This window comes from Delphinus delphis, chromosome 6 (assembly GCF_949987515.2).
Source record: "Delphinus delphis chromosome 6, mDelDel1.2, whole genome shotgun sequence".
Taxonomy (NCBI): Eukaryota; Metazoa; Chordata; class Mammalia; order Artiodactyla; family Delphinidae; genus Delphinus; species Delphinus delphis.
Genome location: NC_082688.1, coordinates 113670997 through 113696111, shown reverse-complemented (window position 1 = coordinate 113696111; position 25115 = coordinate 113670997). Strand labels below are relative to the sequence as shown.

Genomic DNA, 25115 nt, shown 5'->3' with positions numbered 1-25115 from the left:
TTGTCCTTGGGTAGATATTCTTTCTGATTACTTGTCATTGACTAAGTGCACAACGGCTCTGAGAAATGAAGATCTAAGAGTATGTATTTTTGTAAGGGTGAAAAAGTAGCTGAACAGAAAAAAAAAATCAATGATGAATCATTTTACTACTTATCTTGTACTTTCTAAATAGAAGGATACCAGCTTGTACTTTGGAGGGCATGTGGGACCTTCATTAAAACAGACTCCCGGGACTTCCCTGGTGGCGCAGTGGTTGAGAGTCCGCCTGCCGACGCAGGGGACATGGGTTCGTGCCCCGGTCTGGGAAGATCCCACATGCCGCAGAGCGGCTGGGCCCGTGAGCCATGGCCGCTGAGCCTGCGCGTCCGGAGCCTGTGCTCCGCAACGGGAGAGGCCACCACAGTGAGAGGCCCGCGTACCGCCAAAACAAACAAAAAAAAAAACCAGACTCTCATCCCTTTAGCCTATGCTTTTATTCATCAAAATGAGGACTAGTGAAAGGATCATTAGCCTGTGTGATGGGCAGAAGATGGAAAAGCCCCCCAAAGCCCCATCCTGCACACTCTCTGAATCCTGGTCCACTCTGGGCCGCACCTCAGAGCAAAGGCGACATCAGAAGAAGTGCAGCGGAGGCGGGCGTAGATACCTGGAGGGTCCTTAGCTGCTTCCTGTTCTGCACTTCAGGAAGGAAGGACCTGGTCCCCCTGCCCCAGAACAGCAGGCAGGGAGTTTCTGAGGCACTCCAGCATCATCAACACAAGGACGATAAAGTCAGATTCTGATAAGACCGTCTGTTAGACTGAACCTCTGAAATGGCATTTTCATAGCCAAACATGTTTAACTGATAAGGTTCGAGGCGATTCTATAAGGTTGAATCAATGCAGAAACGCACCCTTTTATTCCTAATTTTCTAGCCATCAATATTAATTTTACACTTATTTACAGAAAAGTAGCTACTATGGTCACGGGTACAGGCTGTAAATATCTAAACAACTGTCTCTACTGTTTAAACTCCTTGAATGTCTCTGTCACATCTCTATATTTACATAGGATATCCTGCAGACACAGGGAAGCCTCCATAATGATACAGTCGGATGACAAAGACAGAACTTCAAATATATACATGTGAATCCATCAGAGTACCTCCAAGAAAATGGTCTATTTATGAAAAGTGGATGATATGAGAAATTCACTTTCTTTAAATGAGAAAAAGTCTACATTTGACATTTCCCATGACAATTTTAAATAAGATGACTCAACATGAAGAACTTCATGCCAAATGTGCTGGGTGGAATCATGAGAAGCTCCTGAGATCAGATTTAATAATGAAATACAAAAATGTTTCTTTCATCCAGTCATTACCTGCCAGGTGTCAGGAATAAAGTCCTGGACTCTGGGGTCTGGATCTTTCCTCTCATCTCGTACCAAATACTGGCCCATGTACTGCAGCTGAAACCGAGCCGGCCCAATGCCAACTGAGTATTTATTCTTCTTCTTCTCCTTCATGTCATTTTCTGTGACCTATAGGAGTTTACAAGCCCATTTTGAAAGTGACTGTAAATTATAACATCCTTTAAATGATTAAAAATATTTTTTAAAATAAAATAACTGAAAACTAATTTTTACAAGAAAAGCATTTTACCATCTTTCAAAGTTTGCAATATTCATTGAAGAAATCTCTTACCACCTAAATCATTATCTTAACTAAGAGTAAATAGCACACATCAAGATCTTCAGATTATCCATCACGGCACTTGAGCTACAACCTGATATCAAGACAACTGAACAGTCGCAATATAGTTTTTAAATGTTTTGCTAGAATTAAACACAGGATTAGTTTTAAGGGTCTGCAGAGACTATCTGGCATTTTCATCCAGAGAAGCTTTTGTAAAATTTTCTAAGTCTAGGTTACTTCAAGTTGGGGGAGCTGGATTACTAATAATGATTATGAACTTGGAGTAAATATTTTCAGTGAAAAAAAAAAACCCAGGTAACTGTGCTTATAAGACACTTGAGGTGCACCTAATAATTACTCTACTAGAATGGAGCTATTCTGAAAACATTACCTGCGCTGGATGCAAAGTACTTGCCAACTCCTCAAATCCTAAGTACCTAAGGCATCTGGCTATGAGTTGCCGATCTGCCTCTTGCAAAAGTTCTGGGTATTTTTCCATCACGGAGTAGATCCTTTTCATCATTTGAACAGCTATACTTAAATCTTTTGTGGTTTCACCTTGGTAAAGAATAAACAGCAAAACTGTTATAAAGGCCATCAAAAATAATAAATGTTTGATTGTCCAAGATTATTCACTCAGGCTATCAACCTGACCCAATTAAATTCATTGTCTTACTTAGCATTAATGGAGGTTTTGGAATACAGAAAACTCAATAAAATGGAAGTGCAACTAAACACATTCCGACATCTCTGTGAATAACTGAGATGTAGCTCTGTAAGTGTTGGGGGAAAAAGGACAATCTTGTAGCTCATGATAGAAATAAGATCACTAAAGCCCAAGTTGGTCTAAGTTCTAAGGAATACAAATCTTTCCATGTCTTCTCTACTATGTTCAAAGAAAAATGTCCAGATGAGTCTAAATATCTGGTTAAAAACTTGGGCTTCCCTGGTGGCGCAGTGGTTGAGAGTCCGCCTGCCGATGCAGGGGACGCGGGTTCATGCCCCGGTCCGGGAAGATCCCACATGCCACGGAGCGGCTGGGCCTATGAGCCATGGCCGCTGAGCCTGAGCGTCTGGAGCCTGTGCTCCACAACGGGAGAGGCCACAACAGTGAGAAGCCTGCGTACCGCAAAAAAAAAAAACAAAAAACTTGGCAACATTTATTGAACCCTAATGGTGACCAGAGATAAGTATCTGGTGTAATCACTGGAGCCTTTAAATTCAGTCTGTTACACCTACCAGATCCAAACCTTGCTAATCCCTGTCCATTTCTTTACAGTCACTTACATCCTTTCTAGTCCCCCTCACGGCTGGTCTTTTCATACTTCACATGTTAGGGCAGTTTTGATTCGCCCTTTCTTCCAATCAACCTACATTTTATCTATTTAACAGATATTACCAAACACATGCTGATGCTATACAGGCTACAAAAGAAATTTAAGCCACTGTTAATCCTGATCTCTCTCAGGGCAACTGCAAATCCTGACACAACATCTTAGAGAGACCCACAGAGGCCAAGTCTTATGCTTCTCCCTGGGATGAAATCCTCAGCGAAGTCTGTCGTTGCAGGGGCAGATTGAAGTTTGTAGAATGACGGGGTAGGGGGGAGAAGAACCCCCAGTGACCCCGTGTTCAACGGATTCAAGTGTGGAGACGACCAAGACAGACCGGTCAATGAGGTGTACTCGGAAGTACTGTCAGTTTGGAGGCATACTGGCCCCTCATCATTTCACCTGCCATCAACCTACACGTCTCTATCCAGCCATGTTTCTCTCTTACCTGCCTCTTCCTGCCTCTTCTTTTCTTTTCTACTATCTATTGTAGCAGTTGTAAAGTAGAGCACATGGAAACCACAGCAACTTCTGGAAGAACTCAGCATGCCAGGCGAACATGAGCCGAGTTTTGCCCAGAAAGAAAATGCTCGCGCTTCAGATCTCAGAGATGAATGACAGACTCTCCCTGGGACCTCGCCATCTGTGGGTCCCCTTAACGAGGCCCACAACTCTCTAAGTGGTTGTTTGTAAACTCTGACTGGGAATTGATTTGAATTTTTTTATTGGAGTGTAGTTGACTTACATTGTTGTGTTAATTTCTGCTATACAGCAAAGTGATTCAGTTATACATACACATTCTTTTTCATATTCTTTTCCAATAGTTCCCTGTGCTCTACAGTAGGACCTTGTTGTTTATGCATCCTATATGTACTAGTTTGCATCTGCTAATCCCAAACTCCCAATCCTTCCCTCCCCCTCTCCTTGGCAACCACAAGTCTGATCTCTATGTCTGCATGTCTGTTTCTGTTTCGTAGGTAAGTTCATTAGTGTCATATTTTAGATCCCACATGTAAGTGATAAGGAATTGATTTGAATTTGCTTATGAATGTGCTGTATCTTTGCTACTGGGGCCCCCTTTGAGACTTCATTGCTCATTGATAAAATAGAGGTAGTAGTACTGAGAGGACTTCTCCAAGGACAAAATCAGATAATGCATCTAAGGCTTCCCTAAGCCTTCTAACACAGACTTCCAGTTAATAAATAACAGTTATCATCATTAGATTTTTATTCTTTTCCAATGTATTCAAACAAACAAATCAACAGGCACTCACAGCCACATACCTTCACCACGGCAATGCTCTTTCCACGCTCTCAAGCAGGCAGTAATCCCCACCATTTCAACTCGAAATTTCACTGGGCTAGTTTTACATGATTTCAAAAAATCTTCTAGGTTCTTTATTCCAGAGTTTAAATTCTCTTTCATTTCCTCCTCAATAGAAAAGGACAGAACATTCCATTTTTTCTCTTCTTTTTCTTCTTCCTTGGCAAACAGCCTCTCCTTATTCTCTCTAGTAATTTTTTCAGCCTTGGTCTCCTGCCCCAAAAAAGAAGGAAACATGTCATAAAACAAGTTGGAAATAGTCCAAGATGCCATTGCATGAATGAGACAATAGTTTTAAGTGTATATTGATTATTTTGAACGTCATCCCATTCTTGACAAGGCACAATCTTCATTTCAGTGTCTGTTTCTTAACACTGAAGCCTCTGTGAATTGAAATCTTTGGACAATCCAACTTAATGACTATGACGCCTCTGTGCAGATAATTTTTCTAGATTTCTAAGTGGTGTAGGTTATAAATTGAAGAGTAACTGTAATACAATCAGAAAAACCAGGACCCTGGTTTTTCTGTCTCCTGATCTCTCGGGAATTGGTTTTCCTCTTTCATTCCCCATGGTCACCTCTCTACCCCAACTTGTGCTTCTAGATATTTCTTCCACAAAGCCTTGCTCAACTCTCCCAGCCTAAGTACGTATTCCTCCCCTGCCCGGACGTCTCTCTATCAAATGCTCATCACACACAATGCAGTTGTGATTTTCCTTGTCGTGAGACAGGAATGTGCAATAGTTGTCGGTGTGTCCCAAGCACAGCACAAGTTCATCCTCTTCTATGGGTGAATGAGGAAGGGGCAGGTAGGAAGGAATATCATAAATAAACCGGTTTGCTCTGTCTAGACAAGCATTTCCAACCAACTTACACATAATATAGACCCACTTCTACTACACTTTTACCTACTTGTCTTATTAATGTGCAAAGAAAATTAGAGAACTGTTGTATGCATAAGAGAACACTGACAAACCTTCCATTATTCTGCTTAGTCATGAAACTCATATCTAAACTTTGCCTTTAATGAAGTCAATTTTCATTGTCATCACTTTCTCAGTATTTAATTCGAATCAGTGGAGCTTCTCCAATGTTTCAACTTCCCAAATGTACTGTCCTGTCCTGGGATAGCTCGGCATGGTTCTGTCTCAGTTAGGACAAGGACAAGCCCTGGCTCTTTGCCAGGTACAATGTGTTTGTTTTAGCTTGAAGTGTTGCTGGAAGAGCACATTTACACTGTGCTGAGGTTGTTTAATCTCCACGAGATAATTTACTTAATTTCCAATAATGTAGAAGATAAAAAAAACATGAAACTTTTTTCAGTCTTTATACCTTACACTAGGTAATTAGAATTTTTGCCAACTTTCTATTTTATAACCTCTCTCTCTCGAAAAAAAATAACTATATAAAAGAAGCTTTTCAGTAAATAAAAAAGGAATAGTTCTAATTGGATGGTCTCACTAAAGATCAAATTGGCTGTGAAAATAAAAAGGAGGTTGTCGCCACGAGGAGAAAAACAAAGACCACCAAGCTGGGCCTGAGGTGGCTTGTTGACTATTAAAGCAAAAGTCCTCATGTCTGCTCAAATATTTTTTTAACTTTAGGTATAACTGAAAAATTGTAGGATATTGAAAGTATACATCACGGTGGCTTGATATACATGTACATTGTGGAAGGGTTCTCCCCACTGAGTTAATTAACCCACTCATCAACTCACATATTTATCTTTTGGGGGAGGAGGGAGGGGAGAATATTTAAAATCTACTCTCTTAGCAAATTCAATGATATGATGTATGGTTATCCACTCTAGTCACCATGCTTCTCCTCTCTGTTTTTATGAGTTTGAACTTTTTTTTCTTTTGGATTCCACGTGTAAGTTACACCATGCAGTATCAGCCTTGTCTGTCTGACCTACATCACTTAGCACCTCTAGGTTCAACCACGCTGTCACAAATGGCAGAATTTCCTCCTTGTAACTGAATAATATTCCAATATATATACAGACCACATCTTCTTTATCCATTCATCCCTTGCTTGATGCTTACATTGTTTCTGTATCTTGGCTGCTGTGAATAATACTGTAATGAACATGGGAGTGCAGAGATCTCTTCTACATCCTGTTTTCTTTTCTTGGATAAATACCAGAAATGGGAATGCAGGACTATATAGTAGTTTTATTTTTAATATTTGGAGGAAATATACCATTTTCTATAGTGGCTGCACCAATTTACATTTCCACCAACAGTGCCCAAGGGCTCCCTTTTCTCCACATCCTGGCCAACACTTGTTGTTTCTTGCCCTTTTAATGATGGCCATTCTGACAGGTGTGAGTCGATATCTCATTGTGGTTTTGATTTGATTTCCCCTATGACTAGTGACGTTGAGCATCTTCTCATGTGCCTGTTAGCCATCTGCATGTCTTCTTTGGAAAAATAACCATTTAGTTACTCTGCCTACTTTTTAATCAGATTGTTCTATTTTTTGCTATTGAGTTGTATGAGTTTTTTGTATATTTTAGATAGTAACCCCTTATCAAATGTATGATTTGCAAATATTTTCTCCCATTTTGTAGTTAGTTGCCTATTCATTTCTTTGATGGTTTCCTCTGCTATGAAGAATCTTCTTAGTTTGATACAATCTCACTTGTCAATTTTTGCTTTTGTTACCTTTGCCATTGGTGTCAAATCCAAAAAATCATCACCAAGACCAATGTTAAGGAGCTTACGGCTTATGCTTTCTTCTAGGACTTTTACAGTTTCAGGTCTTGAAGTCTTTGATCCATTTTGAGTTAATTCTTGTGTATAATATGAGATAGGGTTCCAAGCCTCATTCTTTGGCATGTAGCTGTCCAGGTTTCCCAACACCATTTATTGAAGAGGCTGTCTTTTCTCCATTGTATATTCTTACCTCCTTTGTCATAAATTAATTGACCATACACGCTTGAGTTTATTTCTGGGCTCTCTATTCTGTTCCATTGACCCATGTACCTGTTTTTATGCCAATACCATACTGTTTTGATTACTATAACTTTGTAATATAGCTTGAAATCAGAGAGTGTGATGCCTGTAGATTTGTTCTTTTTCCTGAAGATTGTTTTGGCTATTCAGGGTGTTTTATGGCTCCATACAAATTCTAGGATTGTTTGTTCTATTTCTGTGGAAAATGCCATTGGAATTTTGATAGGGATTGCATTAAATCTATAGATTGCACTGGGCAGTGAGGACATTTTAACAATATTCTTTCTTCCAATCCATGAGCGCAGAATATCTTTCCATTCATTTGTATCCTCTTCAATTTCTTTCATCACTGTCTTGTAGTTTTCAATGTACTGCAACCTCCTTGGTTAAATTTATTCCTAGGTATTTTATTCTCTTTGATGCAATTGTAATTGGGATTGTTTTCTTAATTTCTGCTCCTGATAGTTCATCATTAGTGTATAGAAACACAACAGATTTTTGTATATTGATTTTGTATCCTGTGACTTTACTGAATTCATTTATTAGTTCTGACAGTTTTTTGGTGGGGTTTTTATATAATATAATGTCATCTGCAAACAGGCAGTGTTACTTCTTCCTTTCCAATGTAGATGCCTTTTATTTCTTTTACTTGCCTAACTGCTCTGGCTAAAACTTCTAGTCCTATGTTGAATACAAGTGGTGAGACTGGGCATCCTTGTCTTGTTCCTGATCTTAGAGAAAAAGCTTTCAGGTTTTCAGCTTTATCATTATATAATGACCTTCTATCTCCCTTACTACAGTCTTTGTATTAAAGTCTATTTTCTATGGTATAAGTATAGCTACCCCTGCTTTCTTTTGGTTTCCATTTGCATGGAGTATCTTTCCCATCCCTTTACTTTTCTAAAAACGTAGCATGGAAAGCAACTATCAAAGGGATTGAACAAATAACAATAAAGGACAATGAAAAGTAAAAAAAAATTTGATAGAATGAATATAACCTACCTGTATCTTTTTGCTCTTGGGTTCACAGAAATTCTTCCTTGGCTTGATAGCTTGAGGTACAACAAATTTTGAAGAGACCGATTCTAATGACTTCCCATAAAATCGTTGAAAACGATGATACATTTGCACAGATCTAAGATGACGAGGATCTCTAGATTTTTCTGGAAAAGAAAAGGCTTAAAATGCAATACTACTACATATTTTCAACAGCGTTCTCACTAATCCTTCACACCATCCCACACACACGTGCACTTTTCTTTTTAGTTTGGAACAGTAACTTAGGCTGATGACTTTTGTTAAAGAAGGAATCTTAAATCACACCATCTCTTGTCCACAGAATGATTCCTTACTTTATTTAAAGGATGCAAGGGACAAAACACCCTTTTATTGTACACCTCTCAAAGCAAATATCAAGATGCTACAAAGAATGACAGATTCTGGGCATTACTTCTGTTTTGTGCCCTGTGAATGAAGTTAAGAAGCGGGAAGGTAGGGCTTCCCTGGTGGCGCAGTGGTTGAGGATCCACTGCCAATGCAGGGAACACGGGTTCAAGCCCTGGTCTGGGAAGATCCCACATGCTGCGGAGCAACTAAGCCCGTGCACCACAACTACTGAGCCTGCGCTCTAGAGCCTGCGAGCCACAACTACTGAGCCCACGTGCCACAGCTACTGAAGCCCACACTCTGCAACAAGAGAAGCCACCACAGTGAGAATCCCGTGCACCACAACGAAGAGCAGCCCCCGCTCGCCGCAACTAGAGAAAGCCCGCACGCAGCAACTAAGACCCAATACAGCCAAAAATATAAATTAATTAATTAATTAAAAAAAAAAAAGAAGGGGGAAGGTTAAGGCCAAATCAGGAAGATGTCCATCTAGGGTATCACGGCTTCTTGTATCACTTGACAGAAAAATCCTTACTCCAGACCATGGCCACAGAGCCAAGAACTTGGCAGCTCAGAAAGACTCACTGTGGAAAACTCCAATGACATAGGAAATCCCAACACTCAAGGTATGACTTACGCCCGTCCCCAGAGAAAACTACAGCACTCACTTCAAGGGATTGTTAAGCAGGCTGATTTTTCTATATCTGTATCTACATATGTAAATCAAACGGCTCCGAAGGATGTTAATGATTGATCTAAAAACTCCCTTGTATTTTTCAGGATATTAGTAGTTGTTTCTAACAGCAGGCTGGGAAGTGTTCCGTGGGAACATGCTTACTAGGTCCACTCTGAGATTCTTCTGAAGGTAAGTTCTGTCCACTGGAAGCAGGGTGGGGGTGAGCATGGGGTAGACAAGAGAAGACAAGGGATGAGCCGGGAAAAGGGTCCCTAAGTCAGTCTCGGCTAACTTGCTCTCAGTGGTGCCACAGCCTCCATCCCGAGCGTGAAGGTGGGTAAACTGCTGCCCTTGTTATGGGTGACGTGAAAGCAGCTGCTACTGCTTGCAAGCCTACAGGCTCAGTATTTCTGCCATCAGGGAGCACACAGGTGTCTTAAACTATAAACTGTCTTGGCTTAAAACAGCTGCTAACTTTTGTGGGACAAATGCCACCTCTGTGCACTTGCTCCTAAGACAGCTGTGTGCCCCTGTACACATGACGGTCAGCAAAGTGGGGCTCTTTCCTCACCCTCTTTACTGACATATATCTACGTACCTCGTACATTATTGTTATTCAAGAAATAGGATAATTTTTCATTGTAACATAAAAGGCAGAAAGTGAAAGAGATTTTAAGGTATTTCACCAGAATCGCAGAACTCACCATCAAACTGACCCTTTGTCCTGTCATAATCATCACTAAGGGGTCTGTGGGAATGCCAGTGCACAAGCTCATCAAATTCTTTCTGCTTGACCAGTGAAGTTACAATAGGATCATCGCTATGAGATGAAAAGAAACATAGGCACATTTTAAACTGCGTGCCTCCCAATACAGCACAGCATAGATCTCATTTAAAAAAAAATTTTTTTAAAAATCATAGCCACTTTTCCTCTTTCCGAGATACAATATGGGTGATAGAATCCAAAGAGCAGTTTAACGGGGCTTCAGAACCCAGAATCCACCCCATATCTCGTGCCATGGACATCAACAAATATTCATCCACTCATTCATTAATTACAAACACACAGCTGGAATGATTTTACTCTAAGGTTAAAACTATGTTGATTTTTAAGCTGGTTAGGATCACAAGACATTGGTAAATTTGAAACTAAACTCATTATGTGTTACAAACACAGGTTACATCTAATATAACCTCTTTATAAATAATCTGTCCAACTTTGTAAAAGCTCTAATGAGTCATTCATCCATTCCACCCAGGGGCTCCCATACCTCGTTAGGAAAGGCAAATCTTTCAAAAGGTCCCCAGCAAACTTATCAACCACCTGACATGACACTGGAATAAAACCCAAATTAGCCATCTTTTCCTTGGAGGTATCTGTAAAAAAGTAGTAAGACAAGGTCAAATGTGAAACTTTCATACAGCAATGTTACATATCATTTTCTAAAATTTCACATTTAAAAAAACATCATGTTTCATTGATCTTATTTATTTACGTTAATCAATTCTAGCCCTTCCTATAAAGCTATTTTCCACATTAAAACATTCTGGAACACGGCAGAATATAAAGAAATAGGCAGCAATTAGGCATGTAGGTAGGTAGATAGAAGGATAGATAGACGGATGGATGGATGGATGGATGAAGAGATACACTGACAGACAGAAAAACGCCTATGTTTCCTATTTCAAATGTTTGTTCCTTTTCTTATTTACTATTATGAGACAAGGAATTTAAATATGGAACTCTCACTCAGAAATCTCATATATGCTTTTATAAAAATAAAAAAGAAGTAGGGGGAAAATACAGATGTCAATGAAATTATGTTATATCATTAGTCTTCTCTTACATCCTCCTTGATGTTATGCCCATGTACACCTACATATGATAGATGGATATCACACATCACATATTGATCGTATATACAACAGCTGGCTAACAAATGCCCCTTTATCCAGTGTCTGGTTCATAATTCTAGGTGAGCTGCAATTGCCCTGCTCGGTATTTCCTTGACGTCCACCGTTCCTGCATTTGCCTGAAACCTTCCTACGAGTCCCTACAACTCTCCCTGAGCACTTTCTTCTTGCAGCCTTGGGCGCAGCCAGAGTCCTAAGGATTTCATGCCCCCCGAGACTTGACGAAACTCACAAGGTAAATACCCCAGCTACCTTGCTCTTTGGGTAAGACATCTCCAAAGTGGTTTGCACACAGTTCTAGGATTCCCACCCAGTAAAACTTACCTGTAGTTGCCCACGTGGAAACCTACGCAATAACACAGCCTGCACCGACTGTGTTTTCTTCCTGGTATTACCTAAGCACTCCCTTATTGGATCTTCCTGGGAACAATAAACTCCTTGCTCTCAAGCGTCTCTGTCTGGTGGAACTCATTCTGACATAATGAAAGGGGATAGATATCCTTCCCCTGTACTCTGAAAAATACACTTGTATCAATACATCCCCAACCCCCCTTAGCATTCTTCTTTTTTTTTTTTAATTTTAACATCTTTATTGGGGTATAATTGCTTTACAATGGTGTGTTAGTTTGCTTTATAACAAAGTGAATCAGTTATACATATATATCCCTTAGCTTTCTTTGTCACTTTCCATCTGGGGTCATTTTATTCTTCCTGAAATTCATGATATAGAAATGTCTCCAGTGACGACAGGATGATGGATAAATCAGCGTTTGTATTTTGAAAAATGTCCAAGCTACTCATTTTTTAAAACTGTATTTTAAGAATAACATATGATTTCATTATGTTCTGACTTCTATAATGATATTTGGGGAAGTCTATTATTAGAGACTAATTTTTATTCCTTTGTAGGTAACTCTGGTCCTTTTAAGATATTTATTTTTTACATTCTCTAATCCCACTGCATCGTGCCTAGTGTGTATATTTGTGCGTGTGCGTGTGCGTGTGCATATGCATACGTTTGCTTTGTCCCACTCGGGACTCATCATATGCCCTGAGTGCGCAAATCCCTGTCTTTCATCGTCCAGGCAAACGCCAGCCACGGTCTCGTCAAATATGGCCCAATCTACACTGGCTTGGCCTCTCCTTCCAAATCTCCAAATGAACGAAAGATTAGACAGCTTCATTCTGTCTTCCATGTCTTTTAACATGTATTTTATCATTTTTTATCTCTATTTCTTTCGTTTGTTTTCCGGTTCTTTTAAAATTTCTCCAGCTTGAGATATAACTGACATATAACCCTGTGTAAATTTTAAGGTATGTAATGTGTTCATCACTATTGTACCTGTAGTTCTTTTGATCTATTTCTAGCTCACAAATTCTCTCTTTAGCCAAATCCAATCAGCTTTTGAACCTATCCATTGACAGTCTTTTCATTTCTACAACTTTGAATATTTTAAAATGTGAAGATGTTTTCTATCATTTTGTTTTCCACGTTTCAAATTTCATATTTTATTTCTTCAAGCATTTTTAAACATACATATAGTATATTCTACTTGTGACAATTAGAAAATCTGAAATACTTAAGAGTTCTCGTTTTGCAGCTTACTGTTTGTCCGGGGGCTTATTTCTCTGCTGTTTATAAATTTGCATGTGCACTCGTATGTGGCAGAGAAGCCCTGTAAAGTCAGGGTATATGAGGATGTTCCTCTACAGAGAACACACCAGATTCCTTTGATCGCTTGAAGGTTATTTTCCGGCTTAGAGTTGTCTTGACTCTGCTGACTGAGTACACTGAAACCCAGATTCTTAGGAGGGCAGACCTACAATTAGAAATTCTCAGAGTGACCCAGAGATCAGTCTCTCCCTTCATGTTTGGCTCCTGGAATTTCCCTCCTATTGTTTTGAGCTTACTTACGATTTTGTAAAAAGGTGTTTGGTGTCTCTTATCTAACTTTTCCATCATTACGCACAAGAGATTTTTCACTTGATCTACACTTCAGATTGATAGTAATAGAAGTCACTGGCTTTCTTAAAAATTGGCAACAACGTTAGTTACAAGGAAAACGTATCACTGTTCAAAATTATACTCAAAGGATTATCTCCTCAAGGATAAGACAGTATAGGTCATTTTAAATGCATAGTACCCGAAAATTATTTATACTTGCAACATTTAGTTACTGGTGCTTTCAAAACATTTTCAGAGGAACAATGCTTTTATTTCAAATTAATTTAGAGATTTATTACCTTTGATTGGTGATGGATCCTTTTTAAGAAAAGGAAATTGTTCTGTTCTCAGAGGAAATGGCTTTCCAACATCAAACTTTGTGACCAACTTTGATACAGTATCCCAGAGATGTTCATAATCTTTCATAATGCCATTTCCCAAATTCAAATGTAGCCCTACATGAGTTCAAAGTAGTAAACACTGAAAGTCATTCACACATACACAGAAGCACACATTTTAACTAAATTCACAGAGCTCTGAAATACTTGTCAAACAGTGAAATTTTCTGTGAGTGCCACACGGAACCTAGAGCCAAACGGTCCCTAGTGTTGACTGTGGGGCTGGAGACTTTAAAGTTTATCCTGTTTCCCTATTTGATAACTATTAACATTATAACTGCCTTAACTAACAATAACAGATGGTGAATATCTAACTATTCTTCAAGGTAACAAAAAATGTTATGTCACACATAACTTTATAATCAATAAAACAGAATAAAACTATGATTTTTCAAAAATGAGAAAGTTTGTAGAGGATTGCTAAATTTATTTGTAGCTAACTCATTCTAACACTTGCAATATGTAGGAACCAAATCTTAGAGGTCAAAGAAGCTTCAATAATGCTCAATCAGTTTTAGTTCTCTTAAAATGTCTTTTATTTTTCTTTGACTACGAATAAACAGCAGAAGATTTCTTCTAATAGAATTATTCCAAGAAAGAAAAATTAATTATATACAACAATTATATAAATCAGCTTTATCTTTGGAAAAACTTAAAATTCCCTAAATATCTAATAGTAGTACGTGATTACATTAGTTAGAGTAAATATTCTGAAAAATGTTCTGCGTATATTTAACTGAAAAATTCACCTGTTAAAATTATCTAGAAATGCCAAGTTCCCAAAGATGTATTTTTTCCAAAAATACTTGTGGAGTAATATTAAGTTAAAAATATTTTTAAATACAACATTCACTCTGATTGCAACTAAGTAAAACTTATATACATGCATAAATAAATATCTGAAAGAAAATGACTGCTATATGTTGCAAGTATAGGAAAATAATTTTGAAGCTTTAAATCCTTTATAATGTTTATCTCTGGGTAAAGGCATAATTATTATAAGATACTAGGGTGGTACCTTGAACACTTTCATTTTCATAGTAAAATGCTATATTCTTCAATAAAAGCTCATCACTTAAGTCGGAAAGGTGAGTTAAATCCAGATTCCAAAATTCAAAAACGTCTATATTACTTAGGATGAAGTATTCACACCACTTTTTCTGAAATTGGAAATAAAAACCAAGTTAGTGACGATTTTTACATTAGCAAGAACCTAGAAGCCTTCAAACATCTCAATAATCCAACTGAAAGGCAAGTGGGCTGGGCTCTTCCATTCTTACGGACTTGAGCCCTTCCAGGCTGGGTCATAATGAATGTGTCACACCTTGAAAGATTTAAAGTTAAAATAAAATCAGGCTGACCAAGAATGATTCAGCATAGTCCTTATTCCCAGTCACAGAAATCTATACTTGACTCTTACAACTTTTCTCCCACAGATACGGGACTAGAGAAATACTTCTGCTTTCAAATGTGCCTCTGTTCTTTCTTCAGGGTTTAATGCTTCCAATGTTACTTTCAGGTCAAAACAGCATTTAAAAACAGAGCATTTGATTGTTTAGGGGATCCTTCACAAAGATCCCCATCCACCTACATCCCTGGGCAGCTGTGTTCCCGCCTGTCACGGGCAGAACGTCTTCAGCGGCAGCACTGAGCTCAGAACAGGGCAGCCGCGACTCAAGCAACCGCAGCGCACAAACCTGGTCATCCCTTGAGTCGGCGTTCGAGTTTGGGGAGCTGGGTTGAGAGGGAAAAACGGAGGCTTCGCTGCTCCACACACGATAACACACCCAGGCTCTCCAAACGTGAATAACCTCTTTATCTATATGGATGTGGAACTTTAACAGCGTTATCCAATAGAAGTGGGACGCAGGCAAGCTGCATACGTTACCTTAAACCTCCATATGTTTCTTAAACTTTTTTCACATTAAAAAAAAAAAAGCTGAAATTCATTTTATTTTATTCAACCCAACATACCCAAAATATTGTCATTTCAATGTGTAATCAATATAAAAATATTCACAGAATAGTTTACATGCTTTTCACACGAAGGTTATGAAATCTGATGTCTCTTTTAGACTTAGGCACGTTTCAAGTGCCTAATATCCAAGTGTGGCGATCGGCTCCTACCCTGGATGGCCCAGCTCTAACCAGGTGACTGAGGATGGCTGTATAGGGTTCCTGATGAGGTCACAGGTATCAAAGAATCAGGAACCCGGTACCTAGGGTGGAGTTTTACCTACAAATAAAACACGAACGAGCTCTCTTCAGGGCCATAAAGCTGTGGTCCTCAAACTGCTGCAAAACCTCCCCTGGAAAGATTATTAAAGAGAAGACAGGGCTTCCCTCGTGGCGCAGTGGTTGAGAGTCCGCCTGCCGATGCAGGGGACACGGGTTCATGCACCGGTCCGGGAAGAGCCCACATGCTGCGGAGCGGCTGGGCCCGTGAGATATGGCCACTGGGCCTGCGCATCCGGGGCCTGTGCTCCGCAACGAGAGAGGCCACAGCAGTGAGAGGCCCGTGTATAGCAAAAAAAAAAAAAAAAAAAAGAGAAGACAGCTTGCTAGGCAGCATCCCCAGAGGCTGATCCAGTAGGTCTGGGGGGAGCCCAAGAAACTGCATTTCTAACCTGTTCTTAGGATGCTATCGGTCAGGGGGCTGTACTTGGGGTACCACTGCCATGTAAGGGCTGTCCCCACCCCCGGGCCACAGAGCCTTTCCCATAACACCGAGTAAACAGAAATATGCGAAAACAGGACACCAAAGCTTCCTCACTGGAGCCGCTTCAGCTGAGAGGTACCTCCATGTCATCCCCAAGTGTCAAGATTTGAGCCAACATGAAACTCTCTCTTCCACGTCCTGAGCTACCTTCCCCAGAAGCCTGAGGATATGCCCTTCACTGTGAACATTTCAGAGGCTGAAATTACGTTACGAACTTAGGCTTCTAGCTCCCAGGTGCTACCACAGTGAAGCATGGAGAATGGTGAAGACAGATCAAGGGGGGGCTCACCCAGGTGACAGTCAGCCCTCCCCACGTCGGGAGACGAGAACATGAGGAAGGGCACAGACTGGGAAGCTGGGCAGAGATGAAGGTGGACCTCGGCTTGGTCACTTATTAGCTGTGCTAATGGGCCCCGCAGCCCTTCTGAGCCCAAGTTTTCGTTAGTAAAATGAGGACAGAGGAGGAGTGATGTGTCTGAGTGAGGCAACAGAGGTCAAGGACACGCACAGAATAAACGGTAGGCCCTCCCACCACATCCAGCAGTCCACGCCATCGTAATTAAAGGTGATGTCTTCTACCAGCCAAAGCCACAAGGAATGTCCTGCAGGGCCATCTTAGAACATTCCGTAAGGCAGAAAGATTTTGTAATGTTCTTTTCAACTCGTGCTCACTGTACATAAGAAATTGTTTATAAAACTCTCTATAAATGAAAAGTATACATTCAGAGCATTCCTTTAAATCTGTAAATCAACACCACAGTTAACACATTCATACTATTCAATAGTTGAGCACATGTAATTCAACCTCAATAAAGTTGACCAAAAATTAAGTATTTCTCAGAAATAAAATTACAGCAGAGCACAATATTATCGATGCTATAATGTGTTATTTCAGGATCTGACATGCTGTATCAATAGGCTCAGTGTATTAAACTGGCATGACTTATATTAAAATGTCTAAAGTGAATTAAATGGGAACTAGGAATAGAGTCTTCATAAACCTTTTAATTAGCTACAGTCTGCCTCTGCCTGACAGAACCAAAAACGCCTAGAGCAAAGCTCCCCAGTGGGACCTGGGACACAGGAGAATGCTTTCACTCGAGCGTCAGCAACCCCCATGATACTGTGTCCACCACCTCACAAAACCGTTGAAAACTTCTGTCAGAGCAGTTGTGAATGTTCACAAGTATGACCCAGGTACGCATCGACGGACTTGTCTGCACCTGAGCTGCAGCTGCTGACCCGACACCTCTGTCAGCTGTTACAGTAAATACAGTCTATGCACCACCAGCAGAACTAGTCCAACCCATCACTTCTCAGTCACCCTCAGGTCAACCCCCTCCAGGGTCTGCACTGCATCCCCCCAGCCAGACCCCAACAGGGGCGTTTACACAGGGGTCGCCTCGTCTCAGTTGGAAGAGGGTGCCCTCCGCTCAAGATGCGGCCCCAGGGGGACAGGACTCTCCTGTGTTCTGCTCAGGCCACAGACCCAGCCCCTTGGACGGAGACTGGCTGCTCGTTGGCTTCCACTGGGTCCCCTGGAGCTCATGTCTACCAAAGACAGCCCTGAGACGCTGAGGGACTTGCCACGACATTTCCCACTCATCTCGCCTGCCTTCTGAGGACCCTCAAGCCCAGAGGCCCACCTCCACACCCTCATCAGCCAGCGGGATTCACCAGGGGCCTGAGGACCTCAGATGCCCTCCCACCCCTGGCAGCACAGGGGCCACATCTCCATCCTTCGTGCCCGGACCCCAACTGCATTTTCTAGACCAGTCCTCTGGCACACGCGGCCCCAGGTCTCTCGGTGAGGCCACCGTCTCCCAGTCTCCATGCTGCCGACACGTCCTCTCTGTCACAGAGCCCGAAACCTCAGGGCGGACTCCATCACGCTGCCCACCCCACGCAGGGGACCCTTCACTTATTCTCCAACGGGGTCCCCTCCTCACTCATGGACACTCTATGGGAAGGGGGAGGGAGGCGCAGTGGGGGCAGAAGAAGACAGTTGTCTTTTCAATAATATTTGTTACACATGGATCAATGTACAGCAAGTCCCCTACATACGAACGAGTTCTATTCCAAGAGCTTGTTCGTCAGTCCAATTTGTTCGTAAGTCCAACAAAGTTAGCCTAGGTACCCAACTAACACAGTCGGCTACATAGTATGTACTGTCATAGATTTATAATACTTTTCACACAAAGAATACATAAAAAACAAACACAGGATAGTAAAGTGCACAAAAGCACAACCACTTGTAGAGGAACCATGCACAGGACAATGCATGCCAGACACATGAACTAACTTACGCGACTGGACGTGCGAACACACGTTCACATCTTTGAAAGTTCGAAACGTGAAGGGAACTTACTGTATTATTATTTTAAAAGCCAGGAATTTGGCTTTTGTTTTTCCAATCCCCAAAGTAAGGGCACCTGCCAGTCTAGCCAGAGGCCAGGCTTATGAGGGAGAGGTAGTGCAGAAAAGCGGTTTTCACAGACGTTCTTCACCTGATAGAATTCGGGGAGTCCATGAACTTGGGTCAGAAAATTACATTTTTATTTTTGCTAACCTGTGGCAAACTTTGTATTTTCTTCCATTGCAAACCCAGACAAAATACCGTCCCTCCCAGGCAGTACCTGGGATTGGGCACCAGTAGGGATCACAGATGTTTTCATTATAAGCACTGCAAACATATCGAGATATTGTTGACACTCACCATCCATTGAAAGTACGGTATTTATCTGATTATCTAATGTACTAACAAAGAAGCACATGTGTTACTATATCATAAACGATACGGTTATAATATTTTGATAACAGTATTTCACCATAACTGATTTCCCTCAGAACCTTATTTGAGGCATTTATATTATTCTGGGCCACAGCATTCGTCAGATAGCCACAGGGGCCCCAGAACAAAAAGGCTAAGAAGCCCTGAAGAATTCCTTTTTGTGTGGTTCTGACACACCTGTCTGCTGAGGACGGAAAAGTGAGTAAGAGGGGACCACAGTGCAGACTGCGGCCTTTCCCGATGAACAAGCACCTCCCCTGCCACCTGTCTCCATGCATGGCTTGACCACAGGATGGAGAAGAGGGGGTGTCCTCGTCACTTCCGATCTATCCTCCTCCCCCGGCCCAAAAGCCTGCCGCCATCCGTCTGCTCCGTCTGGAAGCCCCTCCTGACCACGCTCCTAGGTCCCCCACGTACCCAAATAGCGATGACTTTCCTGCCTGGCGCAGCTTCACCAGCACCACAGATAACTTCAGCCTCCAAGAAGACGATACCATCGACACTTCTCGAATGTCTTGTATCCAGTGATCCCCCTCACCCCTCTGACCCAGGTCACATTCTCCCCAACATACCCATGCCTGCCATCACCAGGACCTGCTCTCCGTCCTTGCCTTGCTTTGGGCTCCCCCATGAAGCAGACCCCGAGCCTCAACTTTATGGAAAAGCACTAATTTGTGACTGCTCTCAAGAGGCGCCCGTGAGGGGATGCAGAAGTGAGACGGGAAAGAAAAGAAAACCAGGAAGGACCATGTTTTCCAACCCACGACCCCTGTGGACAACCAGAGCTTAATTCCACTGGGGAATTCTGAGAGCGTAGAGCACGTTTCAGGGCTACCTGCCCCGACGTGTAAGGAAGCTGGGGTCTCCTGCACCCAGCCCTCACCTGCCGTCGGTGGGGCATTACACCCCAGCATTTCAGACCCAGAAGATCAAACCTTCAGGCAGAGAATGGCAGGCATTTACAGTAAGATGGGAAGTAAGGGAGAGGGAGAGACGGGCCAGGGAACGACAGTCTGTCTGCCTGCCAAGCCCCGAAGAGGGGCTCCTCACGCCCACCGCCGGCCCATCCTTCCAGCCCTGTGTAATGGCCATCACACTCCTTCACTGATCACACCAGGTCCCCCAGGTCAGCAGCCCCTCTGCTCTCCCCCTGCACGATAGGGTCCTTGTAGCTTGTCTCTGGTGCTTTGTTTCCTAGCCCAGCATTTGCACCACCCCCTTGCAAAGATACGGAAACCTCCTTCCTGTCTTCTTTTCCATAAAATGGTACAAATCCACCAAGGGCGTCCGCCCCGCCTAAACTCTCTTGTTCCTTTCTGTACATATCATGCCATCAGCTGGCTTCCTTGTGCCTGCGGCCATGTGGTTAGGACCCACCGGACACGGAAACGTATATGATAACACATACGGGTGCCACTATAATTCTTCTGTCAAATATGTCAAGGGAAGCCTCCAAAGTACCAGGCAGGACAGGGTGGTATGTCCCTCTCAGTAGAGCTCACTCTTCCCCGCCTCCAGTAAATATCTCCCACATATTTCACTGTTCTTAAACTTCCGGGCCTGCTTCCTCGCCATGACTTTGAGCACATGACTTTGTCTCTACTTCACAGAGGAAATTCACACCAGCAAGCAGGAAATTCACACCAGCAAGCAGGAACAGACCCCACAACCTCCGTCACGGCCAATCTGTACCATTCTTTCTTCACTCTCTCCAGTAAGAACGGCCATACCCCTCCCTCCATAAAAGGGCATCCTCCGCATGCCCCCCTCACCTGACTCTCCCTGTATTTTCATCCTATCCTCTCTTAGTTTCCATGATCAGCATTTAGACATGCTCCATCTGTCATATTAAAAGCACTCTTTATTTTTTATTTTATATTGGAGTACAGTTGATTTACTCTGTTGTGTTAGTTTCAGGTGTACAGCAAAGTGATTCACTTATACATATAAGTGTATACATATAAAAGAGTATCCACTCTTTTTTAGATTCTTTTCCTGTATACATCTTTACAGAATACCAGGTAGAGTTCTCTGTGCTACACAGAGGTCCTTACTAGTTATCTCTTTTATATAGAGTAGTGTGTATATGTCAATCCCAATCTCCCAATTTATCCCTCCCCCCTTACACACCCTGGTAACCATAGGATTGTATTCTATGTCTGTGAGTCTGTTTCTGTTTTGTAAATAAGTTCATTTGTATCATCTTTTTAGATTCCACATATAAGTGATATCATATGGTATTTGTCTCTCTCTGTCTGACTTACTTCACTCAGTATGACAATCTCTAGGTCCACCACGTTGCTGCAAATAACATTATTTCATTCATTTTTAGGGCCGAGTAACATTCCATTGTACATATGTGCCACATCTTCTTTATCCATTCCTCTGTTGATGGATATTTACGTTGATTCTACGTCTTGGCTGTTGTGAATAGTGCTGCAAAGCACTCTCCATTGACCCAGGTGCCAGCTCTGCCCTTTGCCGTTCCCTTATTCTCAGCCTCTTACACAGAAAGTTCTCTCCACCGTTATGTTTTCCCTCCCACTCACCTCTGAATCACTGACACTGACTTTCCTCCCCACCACTCTGCTCACCTGCCTCTTGATTCCCAGCAGCAGTGAGCCCTGTGCCCTCAAACCCAGCGGACTGTGCTCAGTCCTTAACCCCCTACAGCTCTCGACACACCTGATCCTATTAGCCACGCCCACATTTGGAGACGCGGTTCCCGTCTCTCAGAGCCATCCGTTCCCCTCTCTCCTCTCCATCCATTTCAGCAGTTCCTTCCCAGCACCTCAGCCTATGTGGGACCACTGCACGATGGACTTTCTCGGGTCTCTGCCCCGGGCCCTCTTATCATCTCTCTCCCAACGTAATTTCGTCCACTACATGAACATCCGTGGGCTGATGACTCCCAATCTTTACGTCCAACGCATCCCACTCTGCGGAGCTCCAAACCAGTATTTACACAGCTCACCTGGTACCTCCATCTGGGTATGTCCTTGGACCCTCAAACGCACTCTTTCCAAAACTGAACACACGGTGGCCTCCACCAGCGTCCCGTGGACCATGGCACCCTCCCCTCCCCCTGGAGGCTCAAGAGGAGACTGTCCCCCCCGACTCTTCCCTGCCCCCGCCGCTCACTCACTAAACCTGTCAACTCCACACCTCAAATCATGATCGACTGCCCACTGCTGTCCAGCCCTCTGCCCATGCCCTTGTCCCCAACATCAGCACCACTTACAGGCACGGAGGTGACAGTCACCTAACTGGCTTCCCGAGTCCACGTGTCACCTCTCTGATGCACCCTCTGCGCTGCACCTGAGACACCTGTTTTGAAATGAAAGCGCCACTGACCTAGAGACCATCCAGCTGCCTCTCGCTGTGCTTGGCATCAGGTTACATCTCCACCCTCCTAACAGCACCTGAAGGGGCCACAGGGTCTGCCTCCGACCCGTCCCTTCCACTTTGTCCCTTTCCTGTGTTCTTTCTAGTCCAGGGACACTCGGTCACGCCATCCTCGGCACGATCACACAGGCTGCTTTACCTCCTAGAATCTGGTGTGCAGCCTCCCTCCAACCTGCTAACTCCTACACACAGACTTGGGTTACTTAACTTCTCTTCACTTCTTAAGAGAAGTCATCCTTTTCAGACTGAGTTCAGTCTTTTTAGTATCAGATTCTAAAGCGTCCTGCAGTTTCTATCCTGCAGGAGTAGTTTTAAAAATTCCTTATCTGTCTCTCCCTGCAAAATGTAGCTCTATGAAAGTGCTGGGCGGGGTGGGTGAACACCTTCTTTTCCTGTGATCCACACGATGCACGTGCATTAAATAAATATTTGTGGACCGGCTTCCTAACTGATTGGTTCTAAAACACTTTCCTTGGACATTCTGACTATAAGTATCAAGATCCTTAAAAAATGTCCATTCAAATTGATCCACTAGGGCTTCCCTGGTGGCGCAGTGGTTGAGAGTCCAGCTGCTGATGTGGGGGGGACGGGTTCGTGCCCCGGTCTGGGAAGATGCCACATGCCGCGGAGCGGCTGGGCCCGTGAGCCATGGCTGCTGGGCCTGCGCGTCTGGAGCCTGTGCTCCGCAACGGGAGAGGCCACAACAGTGAGAGGCCCGCGTACCGCAAAAAAATAATAATAATAAAAAAATAAAAATAAACTAATCAAGAGTATACTTACCATTGTTAAGAAAGTCTGAATGTCCTTAATCCAGCGGGAAGTGATGAATCTGGTACATGCTCTTTGGGAAAGAGGTAAGTGGAGGAGAAATGCCACGCTGAGACAGTGCAGTCTACACCAATCTGTCACTCCCTCCAGGGTGGGGCAGTTCGTCTCCACCTGCATCAAATAAAGAAGGTGGGTCAGAGGACCGTGGCCAGGACACCACCTGATGCCTGGGTACCTCAGAGAAGGTGCAGCTGCACCACGTGGGCAGGAACCACACGCTCTTACGCTGTTCGCTCTGCATTTTTGCAAAAGTTCTCTTCTTCACATAACACACACGTTGGGTAAGAGAGACAGGGAACCGCCAGCTTAGTAGCAGTTTACATGAAGCAACTTCCTGTGTTCTTAGTTGCGCGCAACTTCACATGAGCTGACCCAGCAGCGCATGACGTCAGGAGCTCACAGAATTCTGCACGGCGGGGCCACACATGAAATGCTCCATCTCTTTTCTCCCAGGCGTCCTATTTTAAAGGTTATATTGAAAACTACCAGGGTGAGGAAACCGGTACAATCTGAAAATGTACCCAAGTGGAAAAAGGGTAAAGAAGTGGGCATATTTAACCTGATGAGACAATGTTTGCAGGGCTGTCACTGGAACCAGACTGAGGCTCATTCAGTGTGCCTCCACAGGGCCAGACGGGGTCCAACGATGAGAAGCCCCAGAGAGACAAGTGGTTTAGTATCACTTTTGTGATCATTTAAAATGGCACGCCTAGCCACCTACGTTATTTTGCAAAGACACTATTCAAGCAGACCTAAAGGACACAGGAGAAAGATGACGAGCCCTGTTCGTTTCTGAAACTATGAAAGAAAGAGACCAAACTGTGTTTCTCTTTCATAAGAATCTTCAACCAGGAGTTCCCCAGCACTCAGGTTGTAAACAACACAGTACGAGTACACATGTGTGTCTGAGTGCATGCGTGCACATGTGCAGACACACAGGGATGGCTAGTTGGTTGGCGAACAAACCCACACCAGTCTACAGAGTCTCAATGGCCTCTGTCAGCCCTACAGAAGTTGTGGCTTTAGCATCTGTCCAGCCAGGACAGCAGGAAGCTCCTTGCACAAGGCAGTGGACAGAGTGGAGCTTGGATAAGACAGACAGACCTGGTTTCAATCCACACTGTATTTCATCCTTGGGTTTGACGAATGTTCCCTGGACTCTCTGAACCTCAGTAAGAATCACAGCACCTCCCTTAAACTGTTGTCGTGAAGACTTAATGGCACAAGGCATGTAAGAGCCCAGAACATCATAAGGGGGTAAACTCTCACCAAGGGCCACTTTCTTATCTTCCGCTGGAGGGCTGGACACATTTGACTAAAAATGTACTAAGGGAAACATCTGTGAGTAGAACACCAACCCATCTAACAGCACAACAGATGTTTCAGTAAAATCAAATAAATAAAATTTCACTGGTGTTTCACGGTAAACTTATCATACCTGTTGGATGTTAGCTTTCTGAGCATCAGTGGTCTTCGATCTGTTTTCTAAAAAGTGATGGTATAAACTCAAAGACAAGGAGCACGAAGTAACACAAAGAACTTGCCGAATGTCAGATCCTTCTGGCCACAGTTGCTTAAGCAGAGAAATAGTTTCACATGCCTGTCACAGAAGGAAATTGTAAAATGTCGTGGTATTTAGAAAAATGTTTACAATCATAAATGATCTTACTAGAAGAACTCGTACCGAAGAGAAAAATAGATATGACTACACAAAAACATTTCTGTTTAAAGCAAGAAACAAAATTCAAAATGGGAACATAATAAGT

General features: G+C 42.7%; 1 protein-coding gene across 1 annotated transcript in view; it reads right to left on the bottom strand.

The window, feature by feature from the left end:
- Positions 1–25115, bottom strand: part of LOC132427738 (probable ATP-dependent RNA helicase DDX60) — a 79443-nt gene that overhangs the window by 47319 nt on the left and 7009 nt on the right. The window contains exons 6-15 of the mRNA XM_060015382.1: positions 24788–24949; positions 23302–23460; positions 14625–14766; positions 13508–13663; positions 10621–10726; positions 10054–10169; positions 8290–8450; positions 4291–4543; positions 2067–2233; positions 1363–1521 (exon numbers count right to left, since the gene is read on the bottom strand). Of these exons, the coding sequence (XP_059871365.1) occupies positions 1363–1521; positions 2067–2233; positions 4291–4543; positions 8290–8450; positions 10054–10169; positions 10621–10726; positions 13508–13663; positions 14625–14766; positions 23302–23460; positions 24788–24949 (1581 nt within the window). The remainder of the gene's footprint in view (positions 1–1362; positions 1522–2066; positions 2234–4290; positions 4544–8289; positions 8451–10053; positions 10170–10620; positions 10727–13507; positions 13664–14624; positions 14767–23301; positions 23461–24787; positions 24950–25115) is intronic.